The 12,416-nt window shown below is 42.3% G+C and overlaps 1 protein-coding gene across 3 annotated transcripts in view; it reads left to right on the forward strand.

Moving 5' to 3' along the window:
* The window catches only part of vps13b (vacuolar protein sorting 13 homolog B), a 349,921-nt gene that overhangs the window by 295,914 nt on the left and 41,591 nt on the right, over positions 1 to 12,416 (forward strand). For all 3 annotated transcript variants that reach the window (XM_085802924.1, XM_085802922.1, XM_085802923.1), the window contains 3 exons: positions 6,048 to 6,203; positions 9,310 to 9,576; positions 12,306 to 12,389. In XM_085802924.1, coding sequence (XP_085659050.1) covers positions 6,048 to 6,203; positions 9,310 to 9,576; positions 12,306 to 12,389 — 507 coding nt within the window. The remainder of the gene's footprint in view (positions 1 to 6,047; positions 6,204 to 9,309; positions 9,577 to 12,305; positions 12,390 to 12,416) is intronic.

The following is a 12,416-nucleotide window of genomic DNA, read 5'->3' on the forward strand; positions in this document are numbered from 1 at the left end:
CAGGAAAAAGTCCAAATTCATTTTTTATTTTTGCTTTGTGTCTGCGTGCAAAAACCTGTTTCTCATTTGTTAGGTGGCTTTTCTAGCTCCCTGGTCCCAAAGACATTTCAACCAGACAAGACAAGGCCTCTGTTCCCCATCCCTCTGTTCTCATCTATGCCCAGAAAACATTAAACGAGATGAGCACTACAGAGACTCGACAGAGCGTTTTTTGAACGTTTAATATGTGAAATTAAGTTCACATCTTTTTCAAATTCTAAATGGTTTAAGCCTCAGAAAGTCTGATTTAGATGTAAAGCTTGCTTTGGGCGCAATTTGGAGGTAATCAACCCACTAAGACTTGCCGCAGCCTCTTTTTTTTGTTGGGCCTGTTATGGAAACTACTAGTGTGCAAAGCTACTGGTGTTGTTTATACCTCTCCTCCACGTCCCATGTCTCAAATCCTCCCCCATTATAGTCTGAGTGAGATGGAATGAAGGAATGGTAGTAACGGGTAGACGGCCAAAGACCACTGTGGCTTTGTCAGCCCGTCTGTGCAGCATCCAGGAATGCTGATTACATCTCCTCTGCAGACAGACACTTAATTTGTGTTATGTGTGCCCAAGCACATTCCTGTTAGAGGACACAAGACGGATAGCGGTTACAGTGGCAGGAGTGACTCGTTCTGTCTGGGTGGGGGGGGTTTGCATGTGTTTGTGTGGGTAAATGTATGTGTATGTGTGTGTGGTCCAGGTATTAGTCATGTTGTGGGGACCTAAAATCTGTTTACGACGTCACATCATAGGGACTCGTCGCCCTGATGGTGACAAACATGAGACACATTAAGACGTGTTTTTCGGTTTAGGGTCTGGTTAGGTTTTTTGTGTGTGTGTCTGTGTGTGCGTAAGAGGTTTTCTGTTCATCCATCTACTTGTGCTTACATTCGCCCTGACACCAGCGCTATCAAAGTAAATCCTGAGTGTCTGCCCTTTGAGTGAGGCAGTGACTCCGTATTTACCAGGATGTTGCTTCACTGCTTTGGTTATGACTGACCGATATTCTACCGTCTTTTACAGGAAACTTTGTTGCTAATTGTTTTCTCCCGGGGTTTCAGGATTAAGCACCACCCGGGCCGGTTGGGGCCGGTTTTGGAAGCAGACATGACATCGCTCCGGTGAAAGGAATTTGGTTGGTTGGTTGGTTGATTGACTCACTTGAGTGTAACTTTACAAAATTCAGCCGGGTGGAGATGGTATTTCTCAGAAGTTTAACAGCATTTCTGAATGTGTCAGGGCTCTTTGTTTGGGTTCTGCATTCGCGTTTCCACGGAAACCGGGAATTCTGGGGGTGATGGGGTTTCATAAAGTTCACGTCGTGGACTCTGATCTTGTGATAAGACCTCGAACATGTCGTCATACTGACCCTCTGATATCTGGTTTAATAGACAGGTGTCGTTTTGTTATGTCTGAGTTAGTCATAATATCAGCAGGGGGGGGGAGTGTGTCAAAACGTCACCATGTGTGATACCTGTTAGCTCTGCAGTCTGAAGCACAGAGAGCATTGTTGATTCAACTCGGGCAGGATTTCTGATCAATCACATGATTCATTATTTTAGTGTATTTGGACAAACCTATGACTGGAAATCTTGATGATCCAAGGCAGGGGGGAGGAGAAGGGGGGGGGGGGGGGGGGTCAAACCAAAAGCCATTTCTAAAGAACTGAGATGAGTGATTTCAATTTTTATTTTATTTTTATTATTATTATGTGTTGAAAATATGTTTGACGATAGTGTTTTATTGATAAATCAATACTGCTTAGTGAGGCCACATCCAAGGAATCTGGGCTGTTTTGTTAATGTCAGGGCTCGTTGTGTCGTGGCCAAATCCCTGTGCTTTTTGCTATCAAATAAACAGATAACAGACAATGTGCCGCGCAGTCACAGAGTTAAATTAAAATGCTTTGTATAATTACATCCAATTATTCAGTTGAACAGTCCCTAAGCTCAGTCAGATCGCTGCGGTACCACAACTTTGGAGCCCAGTAATTGTTCTGGAAGCTGAGCGTCCGCTATCAGCCAGCCGTAATCACAATCTCTCCCAGGAGATGGAAGGGAAACAAGTTTTCAATTTCACATTTCTTTCACACTCAATACCCAACTTGGGAAATAACCATAATATGACGGATGGTTTCTTAGTTGGTTTTGGACAACACACCTTCCACTCTGCCAGTTTGCTGAGGGTGAACGTAGGAGTTTATTTTTTATTTTTTGAGATGATTTATTTGGAAATTAGATAACGACTTAATAAGCAGCTGAGGTTACAAGTTGGAGTGGAGGTTGAGCCTTTCTAAAAAAAAAAAGGAAAAAAGTTGTTTTTGTCAAGATATTATTAGAGCAAGACAACCACATTTTCACAAGAGTTGACATACTAGATATTATAGATTATTAAATTTCCCGTGTTTATCAAAAATAAAGGCTGAGTAGTTGGTGTTGGCTTTTTTTTTTAAAGACAATTAACACTTTCATGCTTACTATGGTCTGTATGTTGGTCACCCCATCAGACCTTGTCATGCTATTATACAGTAGAAACAGCTTTGGACTTGACTCCTATGAAAGGGCGTGTGGAGATATTTGATAATGTGATTATGGTTAGAAACGAGCAGCAGAGTATTTTCTTTATGGTTTTTTTCCCACCTCAGCTACATTATTCACAATATCACTATATTTGACCTGATCATAACCTGTGGATACTGAAGTAAAGTCTGATTTATTGAGTTTTTGCCTCGGATTAGACCTTAATTTACTACAAAGACATTTCCTCTGGCGTCGCTCGACATTTCAGTCTTAATCCATGTGCGTAAAACTACCACATGTGGCCGACTGGGTTTTCTCAGTGTCACAGTCGGATAAATCACAAAGGGCGAAGCAGCTTCTTATTTTTCATTCTTGTTGTCCTACGTGTCCAGTTCATCTGTGTCACTGCTGTTTTTTTGTCCCTCTCTCTCTCTTCTCTTCTTCTTCTTCTTCTTCCTCTTCCTCTGCTTGAGTCAGAACAGCGATGAATTAAAACAAGAGCTTCAGTCGCTGTTTGAAGTTTGAGGAGAGGCATTATTATGACTTCTCACTTAAAGGTCAAGTTTAGCCACAGGCATGATTAAGTGGATGGAGAAAGAGGGGAAGGATAGAGGGGTTAAAGGAGAGAGAAGTGTTGAAATAACAGATTGGTCCTCACAGATGGGGCTCAGGCTCAGCACAAAGAGAGGGAGATCGTCAAGCGGTTTCACTAGTGACGCAAGACTCTTTTTTAAGATAATTTACATCAATCAAGTCTCACTCTAAATCTCAAAAGGCTAAAGCGGAAATTTGACGATGATAACAAATTAAAAAGTTACCAAGACGTTTGAAGGAGAGGAGGAATGGCGCAACATCGCATGTTCCAGTTATTTTGAATGTTTTCCTCAAGCCACCATGATCTGACCTCATCTTTATTATGACGTTAGTGCTGGTTTATGGTATCATGAAGTGGTTCTCCACCCTTAGGCTTAACCTTAACTCTTGCAACCTGACTGTTTACACCACTCTGCCACTTTCCCTGTGAGTTAAGTCCACCAAGCAGGAGATCTGAGAAATTATGTAATTTCCACTCTGGCCTACAGGGAGGAGGGATGATCTTTGGGAAAAGAAAGAAAAAAGAAAAAAGAAGTGGACTCGGGCTTTGATTACGAGTGTTATTGTAAAGAAATCTGTCTTCAAACAGTGAGGAAAGACCGGAGTGGAGAGAAACACAGAGGGTCTTGACCGAGGCCCCCCCGTGCTCTTTGACCTTGGGAGTAATTTGTTTTTCTTTAAAAAGATTTGCGAGATGTTTGGTGCATTATTGAAGCGACAAGTCAAAGTGTAAATCTTCAAAAACTTCTCTTCTGGGTTTCGGTCTGGTCACTCCCCTGTCCCTCCCCTGACCCTCCCGTCTTTGTAGACTCTCTCTCTCTCTCTTTCTCGCTTGCATTGCTTCTTTGTCTTTATCCCCCCCTCCTCTCTTTCTTACTGTTGTGAGTTTGAAGTTGTGTTGGCAGCGACGGCTGACGGAGAAAGAGAGAGAGAGAGAGAGTTCAGCCAGGTGGAAGGTCACACACGCTGCCTTCAGAGAGGAGGGGAGGAGAGGGGCTTTTGGATCCCACTGCATATTTATGATTCTGTTCCCGTATTGTGACCATCATGTCATGACAACACTCACATTGTTTGACAAATTAGCTTCCTCGTCATGTAGCGCGCGGCATCCTGTACTTAGAAGTGGACAGATCTCTGAATGACCTCACTGTAGCAGCGCCGAGGTGCCGCGTGCATCCGCCTTTTGGGTTCAGGTGGTGGAGGGATATCTTCGGAGAAACTCACGCCATGACTCTTTATATAAAGTTAAAGGGATAGTTCAACATTTTTGGCAAATTGGCCCGTTGCCATAATCCCTATAGTTTTAGCAGTAGGTTTGTTACCTTTAATTGCCGGTGCAAGATATTTTTAGAACGGCGGAGCAGAGCCGTGAGCTGCTCAGAGCTACGCTACGGAGGCTAATGGGATTTCTTGGTTCCCCTCATCAAACTCATCAAATACACAATCCAACAACTCCAAAACGCTCTGGTGGACGAGTTGTGACCTGCACATTCACCACGCTATGAGATAATAACAGAACGTTACGAGACAGAGTTGTTTTAGAAGTAAATTCATGCAAAACCGCTGATGCGCATTCCTGTCAGCGGCAGTTTTACACAACTCTGCTCTGCTCCGCCATTCTAAAAATAGCTTGCACCAACAATTAAAGGTAACGTACCTACTGCTATGACCATAGGGATTATGGCAATGGGCCAATTTGCCAAAATGTTGAACTATCCCTTTTAGTCTGTGTATAGGGATGTCAAAATTACTTGTTTTCACACGGTATAATCACCACAATTAATTAATCGTCATGATACCTAAATACTTTCACTTTGCAAAAAAGATTATGTCAGAACCATATAGGCAGATAAGCGCCAAAATAAAGGTAAATGCACAGATACTGGGTTAAATGACTTTAATGTGAATTCACCTAATGTAACATTGAATTGGTAGAAATTAAGATGTTAGTGTGTCATTTGTAAGAAGAAAAAAAAAACGATTAAAATAATCTTTTAATGACAACAACAATTAATGACTGAGGGATTAATAATTAGTCCTATGTTAATAGATACTAAATTATTTTGTGTAAATAGTAATGTCTTTATACGTTAACTATATTTGCTTATACACATTCATAGTGTTGTGAAATTAATGAATGCATAATCACCGTGATTATTTCTCTGACAATAATCGTACCAAGAAAATCTATAATCGTGACATCCCTATCTGTGTATTACATTATATATTTGTATGGAAAACACCAGTCTAGAAACTCTTCTGCAGATATACAGTAGATGCAGATATCTTGAGGCCTAAATTCATATTTTCAGCCCTGCTGCCATGTCGCGGTCCACGATACAAGGAATAATGTGGAAAATGGTCGGAAAATTGTCACCGCTGTAAAGTTGTTTGAATGTCAAAAGGCAGGACGGAGTGTGTTTATTGCTGCCCCCCCCCACACACCCCCTTCGTATCTGTGTGTGTTTAGACGCAGCCACACACATGGATGTGCTCCACATTTGAAGTGATGGATATAAAGCTGAAAAGGTTGAGAGCCAAACTATCTGCCTCTTATTTAGACGTGTGGAGAACAGAGCCTTCCACATCCAACCGCATAAGTATACACACACACATGTAGCCATAATGAGCTTCCACATCAGCTGTTTTCCACCAGTCAGTTTATTGTGTGCAACCTCCTATGTCTACTTCCAACAGCAGCAGGCCTGCGCAGCACCAGTAAACAGGAACTTTGTTGTTCTTCTCCCCTCGTCCAAACTCCTCTAAACAAAGAATCTTGTTGTTTACTTGCCTTTTTTCTGCCTGGGGATAAATAAAGAGGCCGAGAAGACTAACCTCTGAGGTGTCCTTTTGTCTCTGTTTTTCTCTGTGTCCTTTGCTCTTGTCTGTCCCCGTCCTGCAGCTGCTGCACATCTGCATCGAGGGATGGGGGAACTGGCGCTGGTCGGAGGCCTTCAGCGTGGACAACGTGGGGACTCTGCTGAGGACGATTCAGTACAAAGGACGCACGGCTTCGCTCATCATCAAGGTGGTGCAGCTCAGCGGCGTCCAGAAACAGGTTTGTTTCAGGCCAGGTTGTTTTTTATTGTGATTTGAGAAAAGACAAAACAAAAGAAAAAATGCAGGGACAACAAATCATGTTTTCATCCTGCATCAGTACACAAAATACTTGTTTCAAAATGCAGCTGCTACATTAGGTAAATGCTTTCAGTCTGGATGTGACCTCAATATGAGATATATGACATTGGTTCTTCAAAGAACATGTTTGTTTTGATAAAAAATAAAAAATAACACAAAGTCTATTCACCCCAATTTCATCCGTCTTCATCAGCAGACATGTTTTGCTCAGGATAAAAAGGCGAGGTTATGAATCTTTCATTTCTCATCAAAGTTAATTGGAATATAATATAATATAATGGACAATATTATCCAACCCACATTTCATCTCGAGAAAAATCTTTTGAAAAGTGAAGATTTGTGGAGCAAATACATCACAGCAGTAAACAAGGACCAACATTTTAATCACACTCGAGGATACCTCGGAGGGATCCTGCAGATTAGCTCACCGCTAACCTGTAAAACATCTTAAGAGTGGTTCATCACCACAGAGAAAAAAAGCAGGAACACATTATTCCTGTTGACTGCTGCTGCTGCTGCTATGGAAGCCTGGCCTTCTTCCCAGTGTTCGCTTTTCAGATGAGCACTTTTTAATATCCATTTTTCTTCCATATCCATGTTTTGATTTATTAGTTGCTCTATTGTTTGTGTCAGTTTTTGTAATCTGCTTTATAGCACTAAAACATAAGCTCATCATCCTGAAGCCATCCAAGAACACAAGCAGCTCTATTTCATAAAGAAGAGCACGGCAAATCACACAACCAGACACTTCTTTTTTCTTTTTTCTTTTTTGCCTTTTTCTGCAACAACACTTGTAGTGAATCATGTTTGGATTTTTCCATAATAGAAGGTAGAGTTGATGTATTTCCTTTTTTCTTTTTTTTCTTTTTTAATGCAGAGATGCCATCAGATTAAAGCCGGGACACTTTGTTATGTAAACAGTGTCAAGTGCCGTACATGTCACCCTCTCGTCCTCCAGACAAAACACACTCGGCCTACTCACATTCCTTCCTCCGTCTGTCCCTGACTCCGCTGACATCTTGTTCCCATTGGAACCAGTGATAGTGCAGGAGCGCCGGTCACATCCAATTCACAAGACACAAAGCTTCACAGTGGGATAGCTGCGCAGGATTGGTTTGTTGGCTCACTCGCCTGCTCTCTCTGCATGAACATACTTACATACCCCATCATCTTTTCATGTGACGAACTCGTATCTTTCAAATTAACACCTCGTTTTGTCTGCTGTTAAAAAATAGCCCTCGTGTAAATCCTCGACATATAAATACCACAAATCTGCAGACACATTTGTTCTCTAATTACACTCACACCATCTCTCACTCACACACAGACACACACAGAGGTCACATGAGCAATACTCGCTCCTGACGAGTATTAGATGATCATGTATGAGAACGCTTTCACCCGAAACTGAGAAAAGCAGCTAATCTTCACATTTTAACAAAACAGAAGAAAGAAGCAAAAGTGCAAGTGTGATGGATTGCTCTCCTCACTGTGAGGAGACTTGTCCGGGTCTCACTGCAGGTCGTTCCTCTGTGTTACATCACCCACTGTAGGCTGTTTGGTGAGTCTGGTTTGGAGCACTCGGATATCTGTGGCACATGAGATAAGATGAAAGGGAAAGTTGTGTGACCTTAGAAAACTGTCTGGCAGCGAGGCAGCAGTCAGGCTACACAGCAACCCTTTGATAGAAACAGAGGCATCGTACCCTGAGACCCATTTGTAGAAACAAGGAGTTGACGTGCTGATTCAGATGTATGCATTTTAAAAACATGCCGTACAACCCTCTGTTTCTAACTGCACCTATATACTTAGATAGCTAGCACACAACACACACACAAATGACCCTTTAACCAAAAAATAAGAGACGAGCAAAGCACAAACTCTTCTTCTGCTTGTGGTTAAAGTTTCTCTTTGAAGTTTAAAGAGTCACTCTGTTGTGCTTTGCTCAATGCTGAACAGAGCTTCTGACTCTGAGGACATCATAAGGTCACAGTCAAAAAAACATCCACAGTATTAAAGAGGAACTATGTAAGTCCGCTCGCTTTTCCTCTGTTTTGCTAACCCTCGTCCTGGCCATGTGCATTTGTTTACAACGAAGCTGGCGAGAAATCAATCAATAGAGCGGTAGATAACATTACATATCATATACTTTGTTACGAGATGTGTATATTTATGTAGTTTAATCTGTCATAAACAAGAGATTAGGGTTTACGTCGTGCGTCGCGGTGCTGCAGAGACGAGAGCTGGGACACAGGGGCAGCAGCGCTGATCTTGCAAAGTTGTTTTTCAGCCAAAAGATGCAATAAGTGACACACACGTGGAAGGCAGAGAGCCTCCATTCTCCCTGTAACAAGTTAAATCATTTATTAAACCATCACAATTACTCCAAAGCTGTTTAATTAAAGGGGGGCACTACAGGTGAATAGGGTAAAAAAAATTAACTAACAGATATCACCATGACACTTCCCAAGTTTATCACTTACATTAAGACAAATATTTTTTGTATTACAAGTTTTGTCAAATTTTATGTTTAAATATGTAAATGACGAGGCAATATCCAATGAAATATGCACTAATTTGCATACATTTCCAGAACTGATTACTAGTTGCAGATACGGAGGAAATGACAATTTTTGAAACCTACATCATTGTTCAGGATAGAGGGAGCCTCATAATGACATCTAACATGATATGGGTCAGACCACAGGCACAGCACAGTATGTCACAGTAGCTGCTAACTTTTGGTGAATTTAGGAGAAATCTACCGACAAAAGAGACAAAATGAAGAAAAATAACCAGCCAAAAGTGGATTTTCTACCTTTTTTTTGACTTTTCTGAAAGAAAAAGAAAAAGAAAATCTCAAAATTGATCAGTGCATGAAAAAAACAGTGGTTTTGCCTATAGTAAAAATGGTAGCATAGTTAAGCTACAAATCCTGCATCGTTCCTCTTTAATTGCACCTCTGAAATTATTTTATTTCTTCTTCACCTTCTTCTTCTTCTTCTCTCTTGTGTCTCCACCTCCAGGTGATAATCTGTGGGCGGCAGGTGATGTGCAGCTACCTGACCCAGGACATCGAGCTGCGAGTGGTGCAGCACTACGTGGGGCCCGACAGCCAGACGGTGGTCAGGGAGCACTGCGACTGCCTGGAGGCCGGCGCCAAGCTGCCGTCCTACGTGCTGGAGGACACCGAGATGACGGAGCTGTGCGTGAGGGCTCGAGGGGACGAAGACTGGTCCCAGGACGTTCAGCTGGAGAGGAGGAGCAAAGAGAGCAGCAGCTCCGTTGTACAGGTTCGTTAACATGATGACACTGATTTCCAGAGTTCCCACGCTCTCCTGGAAAACCTGGAAAATGGTTGACCAATTTTCCAGTCATGAAAAAAGGTCAAATGTCCTGGAAAAATATTTTTCACATCATGCTACATCAGCTACCAGAGCTCTATCTGACTTTTTCAGACCACACCAAGGATTTGTTTTCCAAAAAAGTGCCTAGTGAGAAGCAGCAGAGAGCCGTTGTAGGCGTGGTTTAAAAACAAAAACACCATGTTTGTGTTGAAAAAGTGCCTTTCAAGCCACTCAAGGACACTTTACTGAGGAGTGCATCAAATAAAATCATAAATAAACAACATCCAAACACAAGAAACATGTAATAAACAACATTCAAAACATCAGTAAAATAAAAATGAGCAAATATTGAATCTAACAATGAATAAAACTGTGCAAAATGATGGGAATGTTGGAATTAGGGGTGGTGGAGTGGGTAAGCGATTGTAAACAGGTGGGTTTTTTGAGTTTTGTTTTGAAAACAGGGAGATAGTCGAATCATATTATGGATGTCAGGTAGTAAAGAGTTCCAGAGCCGGACTGCACACACACTGGTTAAATGTACAAAATAAGGTACAAGAACACTTCTCCAAAGCATGATTGGGACAGGCGATGTGTTAGTGTATGGCGTAGTAACATATCTGTCGGACTGTAGCAGCTGAAGATGTCCTGGAAAATGATTTTAAGGAAAGAGTGGGATTTCCTTTTTAGTTATATTACTGTATCTCGATGGGCCTCATTGTTCCTCCTGTGGTGTACAACTGTAATCTGTAACACACAAGCACCTGCAATTCTACATTTTCACATGTGAAAATATCTGCAGATTTCCAAAACCATGCATTTTTCTCATCACGGATATTGGCAAACAGGAAAAGTGCATGCGTGCGTGTTGTGTTTTTTCTCCACAATTATGGGCTTGATTGTCCACATGGAAGCTGAATGTGCTGCTCCCCAGACAGAACGAACACAGATAGACAAGTCGACGTACACATTGTTGCACACACACACACACACACACACCACTTCCAAGCACCTTTTTCCATCCACACACATGTTTGGAACTGGTGACTACTAGACCACCAACTGTGACCGGATCCTCTTCTCCTGGGTGGCCACAGTGGCAGAGCTCGCATGCATGCTACTCGCTGCTCGAACAGATTGAGATCTTCCCCTCAGATAGGCTTACAAAGGCTCCTCCACCACCAACCCATCACCCGGCCATGTTGAGAGGGAGAAAATACAGTTTATGCTCACTCATAACAACACTAACCATAACCAAACACAAGCTGATATGTGGGCAAAGGGGGAAAAGAGGCTTTGAAGGCATTTTCACACTGCTGGATTAGCGCCAGACGATCGCTTCCTCTCTCTCCGTTCCCACTGTTTTTGCTCTTGTTCTTTATTTTTCTTGTTCTGTGTCTCTCGTTCTCTTTGTTTTCTTCTTTTAAAAGCCCCATGCTGTTAACAGCTCGCCATAGTGCCGCTGCTGCTCCTGCTGCTGCTTCTGTGTGCGTCTGAACATCTCTGACTCTGGTCCAACCTCTGCTGTTATCTCCTCTCTTCAGATCAGCCATTCATTACACATATGGAGGGTTGGCTCTAAATGAGAGAGCTGCCTGCACTAGTAGCTGGATCCTCAGATCTCTCTATCTCTGTCTGCTTCCTATTTCACTCTCTTGTTTCCTCCCTTTCTTTTTGCTCTCTCGCCCACTCACCGGCCCGCTCATTTATCTTGTAGTTGTTAACTCATCCTCCGTGTTTATTTCATCCCCTGGCATCCAGCTTATCCACCTGTTCCACCCTCAAAACCCCTCTCTCCTCCGTGGATGTCTGTTGCCTTTCTCCATCTGGCTCCTGGTTCTCTGAAAATGTCATCCATCTGAAGTAACTCCTCTCCCTCATATCTCACCTTCCTCCTCCCTATCTCTTATTTTCACCATTTATTTTTGCTCTCGCTCGTTTTTTTTCTCTTTTGAAAAAGCACAGGAGGTCAGCATGACCTTATCCCAGCTGTGGGTGTTTTTGGTGGATCAGTGTTAGTGTCTGTTTGCCAAAGTTTCACTCCCTCATCCCGACAAGCCTGTTTTGCAACGAACTGTATATTAAAACTGGATGTTCGCTCCGTCTCTTTCCTCCGCTCTGTCGTCCCCACCAGTAAATGAAGTCCCCGGTCCGTCGTAAACTAGACCACTTGTGATGTGCCTTGGCATCCAGAGGTTTTAATGAGGTTAAGAGGACTAAATGACACAAACACCAGTGCCACATTAAGAGCGTTCAGCCTTCGGTGGGCAAATTCTCAGTACTTTAAATCTTGCTCGGATTTAACTGCCTGTAATGGCCCATTATCTCTAGCACTAACAGTTGTCAGTTGCCTCAGTCATTATGCTTTGTTATAGGCTTTAAGGGAGACTTAACTTTTAACTACTGGTGGAAGCCAAGAAACAAAGTTTTATAGGACAAAACATGATAATGTGTCACTGATGGCAACAGTAGAAAAATGCAAGTGAGAAGCAACAAGGCCATTTAAGTCACCAGATATCCATATTTTACATCTGGGCACAAACAAACACTAACAAGTTCCCCTTGAGTGTCGTTTTTCTTGTTAACCCTTAAAACACTGGAAAACGTGTATTTTCTTTTTTTTTAAAAAGGAAAAAAAGTGTAAGATTAATACATTTCCGCTCGTCTCTCTCCAGGTGCCTTGTTCCAGTGGCTCTTTACTCTACGTGTGGTGCACGCTCATCACCATTGAACCGGACTCTCACATGCAGCAGAGAGTGGTGAGTATCCTGAGCACACTTTTCATA

Source organism: Trachurus japonicus, chromosome 16 (assembly GCF_045865225.1).
Source record: "Trachurus japonicus isolate A0001 chromosome 16, Traja_1.0".
NCBI classification, from domain to species: domain Eukaryota; kingdom Metazoa; phylum Chordata; class Actinopteri; order Carangiformes; family Carangidae; genus Trachurus; species Trachurus japonicus.